The sequence below is a fragment of the Pseudophryne corroboree genome, chromosome 7 (assembly GCF_028390025.1).
Source record: "Pseudophryne corroboree isolate aPseCor3 chromosome 7, aPseCor3.hap2, whole genome shotgun sequence".
In the NCBI taxonomy this organism is placed as follows: Eukaryota; Metazoa; Chordata; class Amphibia; order Anura; family Myobatrachidae; genus Pseudophryne; species Pseudophryne corroboree.
The window spans coordinates 281095216-281113623 of record NC_086450.1 but is presented as its reverse complement, the minus strand read 5'-3'; the positions used below and the strand labels follow the sequence as shown (position 1 = coordinate 281113623).

The 18408-nt window shown below is 44.5% G+C and overlaps 1 protein-coding gene across 4 annotated transcripts in view; it reads left to right on the top strand.

Moving 5' to 3' along the window:
* MYO1B (myosin IB) overlaps positions 1-18408 on the top strand; it is a 518726-nt gene that overhangs the window by 375359 nt on the left and 124959 nt on the right. For all 4 annotated transcript variants that reach the window (XM_063934156.1, XM_063934153.1, XM_063934155.1 and 1 more), the window contains exons 14-15: positions 11682-11786; positions 18294-18356. In XM_063934156.1, the coding sequence (XP_063790226.1) occupies positions 11682-11786; positions 18294-18356 (168 nt within the window). The remainder of the gene's footprint in view (positions 1-11681; positions 11787-18293; positions 18357-18408) is intronic.

Here is an 18408-nt window from a genome sequence, read left to right as displayed (position 1 = left end):
GAGGTCATCGCTGCTTCTCTGGACAGGCTGCGACGGCACTTCTCCGCGCTCTGTCCCTGCTGGCTCTAACGCGGCCAGCTTTTCTCCACAGGCAGGGTCTCCGGTCCTCCTCAGCGCAGACGATCCCCATGGCATGGCATGCGGCTCGGCTGGGCAACAGGCTGACTTAAGCAGAGGCTCCACACTTCAGGCTCCTGGATACTACATAGCTCCACTTCCCCAGGTACTCTTTCCCATCCTCCAGGTCTCTCTTCTCCAGCACTGTGCTGCCTCTTTTGTAGGGGTCTCTTTCCATCTTCTGGGTCCCCACTGGCTCCTGAGCCCCAGCAACAGCCCGCCTCAGGATATTTTTGCCCTGCAACCTGGGGGGGCCAATCAGTGAGGGGCCCAGTTTCCCGGGTTTTGTGTTGCTGAGGAGGGGAAACTAAAAATAGAAGGAAGTGGCACCAAATCCCCCTGCCTAGGCTGACACGGACAGAAAAGTTTAGCCCATATTCTATCCTGGGCTTTGTAGTTCCACAATGTAAATTAAAAAAAAAACAAGGGGGTCCCCATTTTATGTAATAACTTCAGGGTATTACACGTTATCTTCCCCAAACTGGCCTATTTACTTCAAATGCTCCACGTCACGATCACTAAACAGGATTCTTTACTCTGCTCGCAATTATTTTCAAAATTTATTTGGAAAAACGCTAGACCTTGCATGCCCAGAGCCCGAACTTATGTAAATAAACGAAAAAGGAAGCTTGAGTATGCCCAATGTGACGATGTTTGCTAGGTCGGCACTATTTCAATTTGCTTCGGACTGGCTTTTACAGTCAGGTCTATTTACGAACCTGGAACTGGAAGAGGCCTTATTTTCCCCATATTCCCCAGCAGCATTACTACACACCCCTATCTAAACTCCTACATGAACTCAAGACCAATGTTTTGTTCAGGGATACTTATAAGGCTTGGATCTCTGTTCATAAGATGTTTCGCAGTAACCCTTTTGAGTCATCATATCTACCCTTGTGGGGCAACCCTAATTTTTCCTCGTCTTTAGACAACTGACACTTTTATACGTGGAAATGCAAGGGAATACTCGCAATAAAAGACGTCTTTGATCCTGGTGGACAGATGCTTTCTTTCACACAATTGCAAGATACATTTTCTTTGCCCTGCTCTCATTTTGTTATGTATCTTCAGGCACGCCATTATATTAGATCCCTCGCAGATCCCTTGGATAAGGTGACCCCCGCTCGTGCAGTGTTAGACACCCTCACGTTTTGTAAATGTAATCCATTCAAGATTCGTTATCTTTACAATGACTTGATTGAGGTGACCGCCCCTTCCTGGTCCTCTCTCGCTATTTCCTTGAAAAAGGAACTGCCAGAGGCGCCCACAATGGACGAGATATCTGTGAATACTGAGTCGTTCTTGAAAGCTCTAAAATCCGCTAAATTACAGGAAATACACTTACGGGTTATAAACAGGATGTATGTATTCCCCTCTCAAAGAAAACACTTCAATCCTGAAGAATTGTGACTTTGTCCTAAATGTGGAGTGTGTGGAGCCTCTCTTTGGTTTTGTGGGAAAATCAGGCGGTTTTGGTGTAAGATCCTTCAATATCTATTCCGTTTCCTTAAATTACGCCTTCCTAGGGTGGCGGGCCCGCTACTGTTTGCAGATTTCTCGTCTTGGGCCTTGCAATTTGACCTTGCTCCTGTGATTCCTTTATTGACAGTTATGTTCACAGTGGCGAAGCAGGTCATACTACGACATTGGATTTTTAAAACCGCTCCGACGATCGGAGAATGGGAATCGGTTCTATTGGATATACTCTTTTGTGAGAGGCGTATGGCAACTTTCCAGATTGATACAGGGGTAGTGCTTTTCCATATAAAATGGGGCACCTATATAGATAGCCTGCCTCTGGACACCCGTAACCGTATCTGGAAGGTTTTTCGGGATACACCGTGGTATTTAACCAATGGTATTGCTGGAACTATTCCTTGAAACTCCCTTCTGATTTGGTGTATTTGTTATGTTTGTAGATCCTTGCCCCTGTGCCGACTTTGCACCTCCCACCCCTATGGACTCCTAAGCCCTTTCTAAGCCCTCGATTTCAATTTTAATTTTCCTTCGGGAATTGATGTTTGACTCCCCCCACCCCGGCAAAATTTTGTATCTCTATTCTATTTTTATTTCTTTTTCTTTCTCTCCTTCTCTCTCAGTTGTATTGATTGGTATATATTTGCAATTATTGTTTTGAACTAAATGGGGTGGTAGTACACCTCGGTGAACTATGCTTCCTTGGGTTATCGTTATTCAACTATGTTTTAATTACTTTTTCTTTTTCTCTTTCTAAAAAAAAAAAAAAAAAATCATTGTACAGCCATTATTATTTTGTGTTATTGCATTGTGACTTTGATTACTTGTCATTATTGAGTATTTTTGATGTTAATCCCTTGTTGTTTTTGACATGATCTTATGGTTGTCTAATAAAAAGATTTATTAAAAAAATAACTATCCATCAATGCTATCCATCGATGTTGTATGTTGAATGGAAAACATGACCATAAAGGGGGGTACACACAGAGCGATAATCTAAGCAATCTGACTAGATTGCTTAGATTTTTAGCAAGATCGCTCCGTGTGTAGCCCTAACAGCGATAGCGATGCGCAGCCCCGCGCATCGCTATCGCTGGTGCTAGATTGGCCTGCCGTGCAGGCCAATCTAGCGGGTCGCTCACTTCACCCGCTGGGTGAAGTGAGCGCCCCCCCGTCTCCTCCCGCACGCTCAGCACAGATGGCGCTGTGCTGAGCGGCGGGAGAGATGTGTGCTAAGCGGTTCACTCAGCACACATCTCTCCCGCATCGGCCCGTCTATATGGGCCTTTAGACTTCCATGTATTTTGTTTGCTTTTGACTGATTTTGTATAAGATAGTGAGTCAATATATGAAATCAGTGACCTGTGACCAGTTTAAAAACTTTAGTAACCATGAGCTGTGGTCTTTACTGTGATATGGAGTAATAGCCAGGGCCAGCTCTACCATTAGGCAGCTTTAGGCAGCTGGCCACTGGAGGGTACCACTGAGTCCACCAAAAAAAAAAAAAAAAGGCTGTATCTCTCTGTCCTGGCCAGGACTGCTGATGACCAGGACTGACGTTGCTGAGGTGGCAAGCCTCCAGAGTGACCCCAGCACGGCACTCTCGCCTTCACATGCAGTAGAGTCAGCATTAGTGGTGGCTGCCCCTTTCCATTTATCCAGTTCTTTCCTTTCCTTTAATGAGTGCTGGCAGGGTGAGAGTGTGTGTGGGTTAATGAGTGCTGGCAGGGTGAGTGTGTGTGTGAGTTAATGAGTGCTGGCAGGGTGAGTGTGTGTGGGTTAATGAGTGCTGGCAGGGTGAATGTGTGTGTGGGTTAATGAGTGCTGGCAGGGTGAGTGTGTGTGTGTGTGTGTGTGTGTGTGTGTGTGTGTGTGTGTGTGTGGGTTAATGAGTGCTGTGAGTGCTGGCAGGGTGAGTGTATGTGTGGGTTAATGAGTGCTGGCAGGGTGAGTGTGTGTGTGGGTTAATGAGTGCTGGCAGGGTGAGTGTGTGTGTGTGTGTGGGTTAATGAGTGCTGGCAGGGTGAGTGTGTGTGTGGGTTAATGAGTGCTGGCAGGGTGAGTGTGTGTGTGGGTTAATGAGTGCTGGCAGGGTGAGTGTGTGTGTGGGTTAATGAGTGCTGGCAGGGTGAGTGTGTGTGTGTGTGTGGGTTAATGAGTGCTGGCAGGGTGAGTGTGTGTGTGTGTGTGTGTGGGTGTGGGTGTGGGTGTGTGGGTTAATGAGTGCTGGCAGGGTGAGTGTGTGTGTGGGTTAATGAGTGTTGGCAGGGTGAGTGTGTGTGGGGGGGTTAATGAGTGCTGGCAGGGTGAGTGTGTGTGTGGGTTAATGAGTGCTGGCAGGGTGAGTGTGTGTGGGTTAATGAGTGCTGGCAGGGTGAGTGTGTGTGTGGGTTAATGAGTGCTGGCAGGGTGAGTGTGTGTGTGGGTTAATGAGTGCTGGCAGGGTGAGTGTGTGTGTGGGTTAATGAGTGCTGGCAGGGTGAGTGTGTGGGTTAATGAGTGCTGGCAGGGTGAGTGTGTGGGTTAATGAGTGCTGGCAGGGTGAGTGTGTGGGTTAATGAGTGCTGGCAGGGTGAGTGTATGTGTGGGTTAATGAGTGCTGGTAGGGTGAGTGTGTGTGGGTTAATGAGTGCTGGCAGGGTGAGTGCGTGTGTGGTTAATGAGTGCTGGCAGGGTGAGTGTGTGTGTGGGTTAATGAGTGCTGGCAGGGTGAGTGTATGTGTGGGTTAGTGAGTGTGTGTGGGTTAATGAGTGATGGCAGGGTGAGTGTGTGTGTGTGGTTAATGAGTGCTGGCAGGGTGTGTGTGTGTGTGTGTGTGTGTGTGTGTGTGTGTGTGTGTGTGTGTGTGGTTAATGAGTGCTCGCAGGGTGAGTGTGTGTGGGGGTTAATGAGTGTTGGCAGGGTGAGTGTGTGTGTGTGTGTGTGTGTGTGGGTTAATGAGTGCTGGCAGGGTGAGTGTGTGTGTGGGTTAATGAGTGCTGGCAGGGTGAGTGTGTGTGTGTGTGTGTGTGTGTGTGTGTGTGTGGGGGTTAATGAGTGCTGGCAGGGTCAGTGTGTGTGTGGGTTAATGAGTGCTGGCAGGGTGAGTGTGTGTGTGTGTGGTTAATGAGTGCTGGCAGGGTGAGTGTGTGTGTAGGTTAATGAGTGCTGGCAGGGTGAGTGTGTGTGTAGGTTAATGAGTGCTGGCAGGGTGAGTGCGTGTGTGGTTAATGAGTGCTGGCAGGGTGAGTGTGTTTGTGGGTTAATGAGTGCTGGCAGGGTGAGTGTATGTGTGCGTCAGTGAGTGTGTGTGGGTTAATGAGTGATGGCAGGGTGAGTGTGTGTGTGTGTGTGTGTGGTTAATGAGTGCTGGCAGGTGTGTGTGTGTGTGTGTGTGTGTGTGGTTAATGAGTGCTGGCAGGGTGAGTGTGTGTGTGTGGGTTAATGAGTGTTGGCAGGGTGTGTGTGTGTGTGTGTGTGTGTGTGTGTGTGTGTGTGTGTGTGTGTGTGTGGGTTAATGAGTGCTGGCAGGGTGAGTGTGTGTGTGGGTTAATGAGTGCTGGCAGGGTGAGTGTGTGTGTGTGTGTGTGTGTGTGTGTGTGTGTGTGTGTGTGTGTGTGTGTTAATGAGTGCTGGCAGGGTGAGTGTGTGTGTGGGTTAATGAGTGCTGGCAGGGTGAGTGTGTGTGTGGGTTAATGAGTGCTGGCAGGGTGAGTGTGTGTGTGGGTTAATGAGTGCTGGCAGGGTGAGTGTGTGGGTTAATGAGTGCTGGCAGGGTGAGTGTGTGGGTTAATGAGTGCTGGCAGGGTGAGTGTATGTGTGGGTTAATGAGTGCTGGTAGGGTGAGTGTGTGTGTGGGTTAATGAGTGCTGGCAGGGTGAGTGTGTGTGTGGGTTAATGAGTGCTGGCAGGGTGAGTGTGTGTGTAGGTTAATGAGTGCTGGCAGGGTGAGTGCGTGTGTGGTTAATGAGTGCTGGCAGGGTGAGTGTGTGTGTGGGTTAATGAGTGCTGGCATGGTGAGTGTATGTGTGTGTTAGTGAGTGTGTGTGGGTTAATGAGTGATGGCAGGGTGAGTGTGTGTGTGTGGTTAATGAGTGCTGGCAGTGTGTGTGTGTGTGGTTAATGAGTGCTGGCAGGGTGAGTGTGTGTGTGGTTAATGAGTGCTGGCAGGGTGTGTGTGTGTGGGTTAATGAGTGATGGCAGATGTATGGCATATAAAGAATTAGGGGCACATGTGTGCCATATGTATTGGGGGCATTGTGTGGCATAATTATGTATTGGAGGCACATTTAAGTGGCATACTGTACAACAAATTTGGGGTACAGCAGTGTGGCCTATTATGTATTGAGGGCACAAATGTGTGGCATATTATGTAATGGAGGCATTGATGTGTAGCAAAATTATGAAGTGCAGATACAGCTGTGTGGCATATAATTAATTTGTAGCACAGATGTGTGGCATATTATGAATTAAGGTCAGTGTTATGAGGCACATTATAATTTTGAGGCTATGCTGTGTGGCATATTAGTTGGGACATTTCTATATAATATATTATGAATTTGGGACACTCATACGTCAATGGGGAAAGGGGATACTACTGCACTAGCAAGTTGTGAAAAAGTTCAAAAATAGAGCAAAAAAAAACCCTTGTTATATTCTATATCATGTATTTGAATTGTATGGGGGGGTGCTGCCACTGAATATATTGTTGCCAATATATAGTTATACACAAAGACAGAAAAGAATTTTGATGATCCAGAATTTCGTAAATGAATATATAATATGTGTCACAACTATGAGGCACAAAGCTTAATGAGCTGTTTAGATATTACAATAATGCAGTATAATATGGCGCTCCATAAGTTATTAATCACACAGTGATATATTCTGACTAGCTGTTTTATTTGTAACAGATAATACTGAGAAAATGTTGCAGGTGCTGCATTGGGCAGTGTATCTAAAGGTGGGTAGACACTAATAGATATATCTGCAGATCAATTGATCTGCAGATATATCTATGGACGGATCGGGCAGTGTGCTGTGCATACACACTGCCCGATCCGTCGGGGACTGACGTCATGAACTGGGCGGGCGTGTACACACACCCGCCCAGTTCAGCTGTCAATCACCGCCGGCCGCCGCAGCATGTGTACAGGCGGTCGGCCGACCGGCCCGTACACACACAGCGACGTGCCAATATATCGGTAGATATATTGGCCGTCGGCTGTGCTGCGCGGCCGACGCGATACGTCTGTGAACGCCGGAGTTCACAGACGTATCGGCCGTACACACTGGCCTACGGTCCCGCGATATATCGGCCGTTCAAGAGAACGGCCGATATATTGACCAGTGTGTACGGGCCTTAAGTCTCTGCTACAATGTTGCGATCTCATACAGCTTGCTGGATCACATGTGACTGAATGATCATCTCAACACAGGAGGAATTGTGAGCTCCGTAAGTGTCATGGAGCCTCACAAAAAACAGCTCTACTTTGGTACAGATCGCACTCAATTCCTAACAAACAATTAGATTAGCACATTTATAATTATACACAGTAGCGCAGTGTGAATCGCCAACGCGCGTTTCACAGTTACGTTTTTTCAGGGCTAGTGTCCCATGTATATGAGGCCACAATCTGGAAAATAAACCATAGCAGTACTGAGGGGATCTAGCCTGTGTATAACTCCATTGTTAAGTGAAGCTGACACTTTAATAACTACTTTCTGTATCAACAGACCCACTGTGTTATCAACCAATATAACCATGATATTGGCCATATATGAACCAATTTATAGAATGGTGGTTCAAGTATGCTGACAGCTAGTGACTGATAGCCTGATTTATTCAGTATGGGATCACATAGTGACTTCACCGCGTAATTATACCACGCATTATAGGAGATCATAATATATAACCCACTGGCAATAAGATAAGACCACGTGGGAAGACACGGGAGGACAGTATAGAGAATTTATTTATCTGAGCACTTGGCCTGACAATATATACAATTAAAACAAGGGGTCATAGTACCCATAATTCACTGTATACGTGTAGCACTACACAGCACAGTGTGTGTTTTTAACCACACACGTCACATTTTGTCTTGTCATTTCTTTATGTTTTTGGTTTTAATATTTCACGGCTACAGGCCCTTTTAAATATAATCTAATAAAAGTTACATTTTATGTATCAATTTACTGTTCGAGTGCGCCACTTCAAGTCCAATTCTTTTTTGTCTTTGTGAATTTAGGACACTACTGTGTGGTATATTATGAACTGGATTGAACAGAGACTCCGGTTGAAATGTTGCCTAAGGCACCCAGAAACCTTGCACCGGCCCTGGCAATAGCCCATTATGACAATGTGTATAGCGCCAAACTGTTTAGCAGATTTGTAAATGTATTTGAAACGCGAACGCTATTGGCCTGTGTCATCTCTTAATAGCATTAACAGGTGCCAGTGGAGCTAGGAATGATCAAACATATTGGTCCAAATGTCCTGATCTTATCTACTGTGGCCACCTGTGGGTGGTCAAATTTTAACAGTGAGTACCAGGTTTGCTACATGTAGCTAGCATGAAAACATTTCTCGATTTTGATGATTTGTTGCAAGTTATTTACAACCTTAAGCCTTTATTATGGACATCAAACCCATTAGTGTTAAGTTTAGCCTATGTTATTTACAGGGCAACTTACCATGAAAGCTTCTCATGTAAACAGGGGAGATTAAGGGGGGAATTCAGTTTGCCCCAATAATTTTACAGAAGTAAACTATGGTACTTTTTTGAGAGTAGTTTTTTGAGGGATATTTTCACAATTTTTTGTATCATGCAATGCTACTAGAGTCCCATTTTTGTGGACAAAAAATTATCTGTTTTCAGGCGAAATGCATACAATCCGTGATAGGTTCATGTCCCCATGGGTTTTCATGGGTGTGTGATACATGTTGCCAGAGTTCGTAATGTTATAATGCCGACTGTTTTTGGGGTTAACTAGCCTAACCTCCCCTAACACTCCCTTGGTGGCTAGGGCTAAATATAGTGTGGCTATGGCTAAATTTCCAGGGGAAGGGGGGTTGCGGTACCGCTAACCTCCCCGATGATGCTGAACCCTAAGCCACCCTCCCCAGGGCCCTAACCCTAAACCCACCCTGATGCTTTCCGGTGGGATGTCAGCTGATGGGGTTCCAGCACCAGTCATGTGATCAGTGTTGGGATTCCTGTGTCGGCCACCTGACTGCCAGCATCCCACACATCAGGATGGGAAACGTATCCCATTTTCACTGCCGCCTTCAGGAAAACAGGCTAATTTTATTTTATTTTTTCAGAGCCTTCTGAGGTCCTGAAAAAAAATCTCAGACAATAGCTTAGCCTGGGCTGACTTCTGGGCTAATCGGGTAGCCCCAGGGGTTCAATTAGTCCATGGTAAATATACCTCTGTTAACTGAATACGTCCCCCTAAGTGCAGGATTCAAACTTTTATTGACCTCCTACTGCTAGTTTGCTAAAACATAAATTGGAATACATCTCCTCTTGCATCACAAACTGCAAATATAAACACACCCTAAATTAGGGATGGTCATCGGTGGGTTATCCATCGATGGTACCATTGATGGATAACTTTGATGGTGTAAAACCATCTGGAACTGATCCATCAATGGTTTTACCCATCGGAGGTCCCCCTGAATAACTGTATAACAAAATGCGGGCCAATCAGAGCTCAGGGGTGTGGCTTAGTGCTTATCAGGGGGCGGGGCTAAGTTCTGTGCCCTGACACTGGAATAAAAAAAAAAAAGAATTCAGTAGCAGTGAACCATCGATGGCGAGAAACCATTTGGGTCTCCCCCATTGATGGGAAAAGTATTTGATATCGGTCAGAGACCATCAATGATTTTGAATCATCGATGGTCGATGGCCATCCCTACCCTAAATGAAGAAGCTCAAATGGGAAAGGAGAGTCTTCTCTGGAAATTCAGATTCTTTTGTTATACACTTTACTGAAATGCTGAAAAAGAGTTACAAGCTTTTCTCACAATAAAGACACAATACAGTGTGGTGCTGGAATGTGACCACAGCAGTTTTATATCCTTGTCACTTGAGGCAAACTTTGAACTGTAAAATAGCTTAATATACAGTACTGTAGAAGTGAAAACATTATCAGGCAGGTTTATATATTACAGAAGTTCAGCAAGGTCTCATACGTAACTCACAGGAATGATTGATCCACAAAAAAGGTTTCTTTTCCAGACTCTATTGCAGTCCTGCTGTGTGCAATAAGACTTGGGGGGAGAGAGATAAAGTACCAATCAATCAGCTTCTAAATGACATTTTACAGGCTGTGTTTGAAAAATTCCAGGAACTGATTAGTTGTTACTTTATCGCTCGCCAAAGTTTGATACATCATCCCTTTGGTCAGGTAGTAGAGACAGAGAACGGTAGACACCCCCTGGAAGTTGTCTAGCATAACTCCTCATACCACTCCTGTTTCCTGTCTAGTCTAATGACCAAGGCAGTGGTATTGCAGACCTTGATCTAGGATAGACATATCTCTTCAGTATGACTATCCCTAGGTCTGGATAAGCATTGGATAGACCAGAGGTTCCCAAACTGTGTGCCGTGGCTCCCTGGGGTGCCTCAGGACACTTGCAGGGGGTGCCCTGGGTTGGTGGTCCAGGGCCAATTCAAATTATTCATGGTCAATATAATAGGCAAAACCAGTGCTGGTGGCTGCCAGTCATAAAATATGTGGCCAAACAGAAGCAAATCTTGTCCATCACCACATACTGACCCTAAGGATGACATATAAACGCGATCTACTTAATGTAATATTTCTTTCTAAATTTCTCAATAAGAAATTTTTGGCCTAGGGGGCGCCGTGAAAAAAATTCCGATATTCTAGGGCGCCGTGATTCAAAAAAGTTTGGAAACCACTGGGATAGACCATGAGGGATCCTGCTGTCATGCATAAAGTGATATACTGTTTGTGTATGATACACCTAAAGCTCATCTCACTCTATTAGCTCTATTAGCATAAATTCATTCAACACAATAATATATTGCCCCCTTCACACAGCTCTCAGTGCACCCCCACCAACCACATAGTTCTCATTGTCCTCTTCACATACTGTAGCTCTCACTGCCCTATCCAGAACTTTAAATGCTCTAGTTCTGCGTCTTTGTGCAGCTGTCTTTCTTTTTTACCCTTTTCAGTTTAAACAAGGAAGTGAACTCAAGTTCACTTCCTGTCTGAGCACTGTGGGGGTGGCTGTCTGACATGTACCCTCTAAATGCTCAGCAATCCAGGGAGACTAAAAATGTATGAGGTTTATCACTGCTTGCTTGCATCAGCATGACCTATCTGCTTTGTGTAGAGGAGGTCATGTAACGTAAATTGGCTGCTCCTGTCAGATCAGGAACAATCTACTGGTATACCAAGGTGTTGGAGCTTGCACCTAGCCTTGCTAATTGTACCAGTTGAGAACAACCTGTCTTTAACTTTGAAAGACTTTCTGAAAATTGTCTTCTTTCTCAACATAGCTGCATGTACAGAAATGCAATAAATGGCTAGTATGCAAGTTGGATGCAATTAAACAGTTAGGAGTGAAATAGATAAAGGCTGGATGAGTTTCTATACAGGAGGCCAAAATAAAGGGACATTTAGAAAAGGAGGATCAGGGTATTTGGGTCCAAAAGAGATAGTGTCCATTTTCAAGAAGTGACCAGAATTTATTATAATAGTGAAATAAACCAAAAATGTAATGGCCGTTGTACTAGAAGCATGACAGATAAGAACCACTTGGCCCATCTAGCCTGCCACACACACCCTTACACACTAGGCTTAATTTCTTTTAGGAGCCAATTAACTTACCAGTATATTTTTGGAGTGTGAGAGGAAACCAGAGTACCCAGAAGAAACCCATGCAAGTACGGGAGGAATATACAAACTCCACACATTTAGGGCTGTGGTGGGAATCAAACCCATGACCTCAGTGCTGTGAAGTAATAATGCTAACCATTACACCTTATTGTCATATACACTATATTGTCATAGTTCTCTATATGATGCTATTTAATGGCAGTACAATAAGCCCTCATGTATCTGTTCACAGGAAAACAGTTTTGAGCAGTTTATCATCAACTACTGTAATGAGAAGCTACAGCAGATCTTCATTGAACTGACCCTTAAGGAAGAACAGGAAGAATACATCCGTGAGGTAAATTGGACCATTGCCATCTTTTTGAAGACAATTGATAACAGTATAAAATCTGGGTATTATATTATGTTTGGTAGAGGTTTTGTTTCCAAGAGCTTACGGTCCAAAAAAATAGTTTTAGTTAGGAGGCACATGAGTATGATGCTTTCGGAGCACTTTGCACTAATGTTCTGATTACATTATGCAGGGATACTACCCAAGGGCAGTGAAGGGGTATATTCTAAATGTATTTTTTGTTCATTTGGATTATAGCTGATAGTTCATTTTTATTCTTGACCGATTAATCCATATGATAACTCCTTTATAGCAATTATCTTTTGGTGCAGAATAGTTAATGAAGTTATGCGCCCACAGATGACGTGGATTATATTGTCACTTTAGAGCATTTTGTCCATTTCTGGTACAGTATACTGTTCATAATTATTAATAAGTTCTTGGTAATTACATGTTTGTGTTCAGCCATACACACATGATTTCCCTGTGCTTATGCAAAGTAAATTTGCATCACTTTATCAAGCTGCTGCTTAACAAAATAGTTACAAAGTGTATCTTCCCGAGGTGTGAGTGTGTGTGACTGTGGACTCATAGTAAAATATCTGTGACCAATCTCCACACATTAGTAAAATCATACCCACCAAAGTTTCTACACTAAACCAATAGCCAACCATGGCAGTGGTATTATTATGCCCTTGCCAGAGGGTAACACAGGAATTCCACAGGGGGTATCAAAATTCTTGCATGAGGAAGTCTTTTAAACAAGTATCACGGCAGTACTTGTACCTCTGTAAGACCTGTTCTGTTTTCAGTTCAGTTTATTAATCTGTTGCCACAGATACCTTGCCCTGGTGCCCTCTTGGGTATGCTTAATACCAGTATATACAGACAGATAAGGCAGCACTCACGGGACTCCCAATGCAACAGAATCACTTCACACAATTTGCTTTGTTCAACGGTTTAGACCAGGCATGTCCAAACTGCGGCCCTCCAGCTGTTGAGAAACTACACATCCCAGCATGCCCTGACACAGCTTTAGCATTCTCTGACAGCAAAACTGTGTCAGGGCATGCTGGGATATGTAGTTTCACAACAGCTGGAGGGCCGCAGTTTGGACATGCCTGGTTTAGACCATCCAGACTTTTATGTGGAGGAAGTTATGTGCAAGTAATTCTGCTAGTTTTGGATAATCTCAAACCACTATCCCCACCCCCCTAGTTCTCTTCAGCCTCACCTCCCATTGTGTCTCTCCAGCCTCATCACCCGTGTTTCTAGCTCCAGGCTCGCAGAGCCTACAACCCCCCCCCCCCCCCAGTGTCTCTCCAGCCAACCCCGTTCTGCCTCTCAAGCCCTCCAGTGTCTCCCCAGATACAGCCAGCCCCCCAGTCTGTCTCTCCATCATCTTCCCAGCGCCAGCCAGCTCCCCAGTGTCTCTTCATCACCTGCCAGTGCCTTTCTGTCTCTTCAGCCCTCAGTGACTCTCCAGCTTCAGAAAGCTCCCTTCTATATCTCCAACTCACCATTGTCTCTCCTGCTCCCACCAGCCCTGCAGTGTCTCTTCAGCTCCAGCCCACAGACACCTTTGTCTAGGTCTTCTGGCTCTTCCTCTTTGCGCTGCGGTTCCTCTGCCATTTAGCAGTGCATCATAATGTCACAATAAACAAAATAACTTTATTTCACCAGCCGCTGGTGGTGCCAGAAGATCAAGTGACAGCGGGTCCCCAGTGCCCACCATTATATCAGATATATCATCTATAAACGCTGTCTGTGCCACTGCAGTGATCAGCAGAGCACTGGCAGCGGTTATAGATGGATTTATCTGTGGGCCCCTGTGTCCCTCAGTTGCCGGGCCTGCTCCTCGGGCCCCCTTGACACTGATGCCCGGAGGCTAATGCCTCCATTGTCTCCAGGAATGCCACCACTGCATAACACACAAAATGAAAGGCAGAAGCACATATGGGGAGACAGAAAGATGTAGAAACACATTTGAAACGAATGTACCTCTATTTTAAGTAAGGAAGGAGGAAACTCACTTTGGGGCAGGTCATCTAAGCCTAACGCAGACACCTGCATTGGATTTAGAAATACCATTTGATGTGAAGAGACATCTTAATCTACAGATCAATAGTCATTGAGAAGTTTAACACACAGAAATCATACACTTTGTGCACCATGCCCACATTGAAAGAAAACTTTTACTGTGAACTGAATAGAATAGGTGGCCTAATATTTCATTATTCACTGCAAATTTTGAGTGATCAGCCAGCTGCTAAAAAAAAATAAATGGAAATCTATGTATTTAAATAAGTATATCTCAGCTATTCGGATACTTATGCAATATTTCAATGTACAGGTTGAGTATCCCATATCCAAATATTCCGAAATACGGAATATTCCGAAATACGGACTTTTTTGAGTGAGAGTGAGATAATTAAACCTTTGTTTTTTGATGGCTCAATGTACACGAACTTTGGTTAATACACAAAGTTATTAAAACTATTGTATTAAATGACCTTCAGGCTGTGTGTATAAGGTGTATATGAAACATAAATGATTTGTGTGAATGTACACACACTTTGTTTAATGCACAAAGTTACAAAAAATATTGGCTAAAATTACCTTCCGGCTATGTGTATAAGGTGTGTATGTAACAAAAATGCATTCTGTGCTTAGATTTAGGTCCTATCACCATGATATCTCATTATGGTATGCAATTATTCCAACATACGGAAAAATCCGATATCCAAAATACCCCTGGTCCCAAGCATTTTGGATAAGGGATACTCAACCTGTATTCTGTTTTAGTAAGTCGAGACTTACTGTAATATTATCTTTCCATTCCTAGAAAAATAGATATTATATTTTAGTATATTTTATTCTATCACACATAAGGAATATATATGGTAAGGTATGTGAAATTTTAAAAGGCCATGCTTATAGTTTCTGTAAGACGGTTTGGGGAGGTGTTTAAAGTATAACATACTACTGTATATACATAATCATTTTGGAATATGCAGATTGAACAGTGTAAATAAATACCATTTGCATTACATACAGTTACAGAAAAAGCAACACTACATTAAAACACCAGTAGTACTGTAAATTAACCAAATGATTTTCCTGTTTATGTGGGAAGTTTAACAACAACTGCTTATTGTTTCTGTTGACAACTCACAAGTGAAAGGGATATCAATAACTGGATGGAGAGTTCATTCAGAAGAGGCTTGGGTCAGCTCAAAAATCATCAATGCATATACGGGTCGAGTATCCCTTATCCAAAATTCAAAATCACACATTTTTGGTTCCCCTACTGAGATAATGACACATATATAAGTATATTATATTCTATATCGATATAATATATCTATATATACACATAATATATATGTCATTATCTCAGTTTTTCTTTTTGAATTTTGGATAAGGGATACTCAACCTGTACTTCATATATCACAAGGGTCTATAGAGTAAAACTGACCAACTTGGGTAACCACTGTGTCCCTCTAGTATAAAATTATATCTCTCTTAAATGAGAAATGTTTTTATTGACTACACTTTGATGAAGTGATGCAGTCTCCAGGCTTCTATGAGCAGAAAAAGGCTGTAGTAGTTATATGCCTGGAAACCTAGAAATGTACGGTTAAACTGGCTCAGCTGAGACAAGGGGTCTTTGCCCTCCATTTTCAGAATAATAATAATATTACAATAACAAGGCTTCTTAATTGTTGCCTACTAAAGGACATCATCTTAATTGATTAGATATTTCAGAATAGAGATGAGTTATAGGCCCTACACACTGGCCGATTTTTTGAAAGATATGAACGATCTCGTTCATAAATGAACGAGAACTCATTCATATCTTTCAGTGTGGAGGCTCCAGCGATGAACGATGCGCGGTCCCGCGCTCGTTCATCGCTGGTCCCCCGTCGGCTGTGCATGCAGGCCAATATGGACGATCTCGTCCATATTTGCCTGCAGTTCTATGGAGCCACGTGACGGGGGGAGTGAAGAAACTTCACTCCCCCCGTCACTGCCCCCCCCCGCCGCCGGGTCGCTCGTCGGCCGTATCCGCCGTCGGGCAGCTCGGCGGCGGGTCGGCCAGTGAGTAGGGCCCCTAACATTTAGATGGTGACATCATTTTCAGCCAGCAGAAGATGCCGTTATTTGTTAGCGCTATACAAACCTAACAGTCCAAAATAGATTGTGGGATATTAAATACATTTATAACAAACTGAAATGTCCAATTATAAGACGATATCAATATAAGACCTTTTTTAACATCCGCATACCTTCTATCTATCTCGCTTGTGGGGAGCACTGTTGCCTACTCTGCATAGATGCGCACGCCATCTGTTCACGCTGCAAGGGTCCCAACCCAGTTTTATGCATGGCAATGTTGGGAGGCATGCATCAGGCCACATTTTATATGTCTGTTGGACACCTTAAGCCAGGGGTGGGGAACCTCCGGCCCGCGGGCCGAAGCCGTTTGGTCCGGCCCACCAGCTTGTGTCAGTGAGACGCTGCCGCTCAGTCCGGCGGCAGCGTGTCTCAGCTGTCAGAACAGGAAGGAGAGCGCGGCTGTCGGATGGGAGCGGCGGCGTGTAGTACTTCAAACCAACCGCCGGTCCGTGAGCCAATCAGAGCTCGCGGACTGGCAGCCAATCAGGAGCCGCGGCTGCCGGTCCGCGAGCTCTGATTGGCTCTCGAACCGGCGGCTGGTTTGAAGTACTACACGCCGCCGCTCCCACCCGACAGCCGCGCTCTCCTCCGTGTCCCACGGTAAGCAGCACGGAGGGGAGGGGGGAGGGCATCTGTATACCTGGCACTGTGGGGGCATTTGTATACCTGGCACTGTGGGGGCATCTGTATAACTGGCACTGTGGGGGCATCTGTATACCTGGCACTGTGGGGGCATCTGTATACCTGGCACTGTGGGGGCATCTGTATACCTGGCACTGTGGGGGGCATTTGTATACCTGGCACTGCGGGGGCATCTGTATACCTGGCACTGTGGGGTTCATTTGTATACCTGGCACTGTGGGGGCATCTGTATAATTGGCACTGTGAGGGGCATTTGTATACCTGGCACTGTGGGGGCATCTGTATACCTGGCACTGTGGGGACATCTGTATACCTGGCACTGTGGGGGCATCTGTATACCTGGCACTGTGGGGGCATCTGTATACCTGGCACTGTGGGGACATCTGTATACCTGGCACTGTGGGGACATCTGTATACCTGGCACTGTGGGGACATCTGTATACCTGGCACTGTGGGGACATCTGTATACCTGGCACTGTGAGGGGTATTTGTATACCTGGCACTGTGAGGGGCATTTGTATACCTGGCACTGTGGGGGCAATTGTGGATCTGGCACCGCACTATTGGGGGCATATGTGTATCACGTCCCATTTTAACTGGCCACACCCATTTTTATGGCACGTGCGCGCCTCCGGCGCGCACACACAGTACCTCTAAGGGGCAGACCTACTGGGGGGGCAGGGTAATTTTTTAAGTTGAGAATTTTTGTATGGCCCCCGAAGGATTTTATAAATATCCAAATGGCCCTCGGTAGAAAAAAGGTTCCCCACCCCTGCCTTAAGCAGTCTGTGTATAATATTCATGGTGCTGGGCTTTCATTAGTAGCTGCAAAGTTATTATCTCTGCTATAGTGCTTACATTTGTTAAAAAATCCCATAGATTTTGTCCTGTAGTATAAACTGAATAAGCAGTACTGTCCTTCTTACTGTAACCAAGTGTCCGTGCAGAGTGGTGTTGCAGGAGAATGGACTTTGGTATGAGATCTGAAGTACTGTAGTTATTATGTTGCACCAATGGGCAGGAGGAGTACAGATCTATTATCACAGGAAGCACAATAAAAGAATTGTACTGTACTATACAATATTTACTCAAAGGCAACTCATTTTCATATTTAAACTCTCCTACATTATTCCTTTACCATTAATACAATAGGTCACACATTTGTTTCCACGAAGTATAGTGTGGTTTCCTCTGTTAAAAAAAAAAGTGCTAGATTTTGATCTAAGAGCAGGGGTTTTATCTAACAGAACTACATGAAATATACACAGCACTACTGACCTTAATGCTCACTACTATAATTTCTGGCTCGGTTCCATACAAGTGCATGGGAATGTGACACAGATCAGGGAATGGAATGGAGACCATGTCTGGAAGTATTTCAAGGGCACCCAATTTGGTCAAGCAGTTGATGAAAGGATACAGCATTTCTAAGCCCATTAGACATTAACTACTTCAGTGTAAAAGGGGTGTGCGGTACATTGCAGCGCAGTGTGCTGAAGAACCACCGCAGCCGGCAGATGGTGAGAAAGTTGGTGTTTGGAGATTTATTTGGCAGATTAGTAAATGGGAATGCATCATAACATGTCCCTAAAGAGTTGTAATCAGATATTTGACCTCTATTTCATTTCCTGTCTATGTCTTCCAGGGTGTAACTGATTTTTCCTTTTCTTTCCTGTATTTTTTTTTTTTTAGGGAATTGAGTGGACTCATATTGAGTACTTCAACAATGCAATTATATGTGATCTCATTGAGAATGTAAGTACATGTACATCAAATTACATATAACCGAGCCTTGTGTTCATCAGAG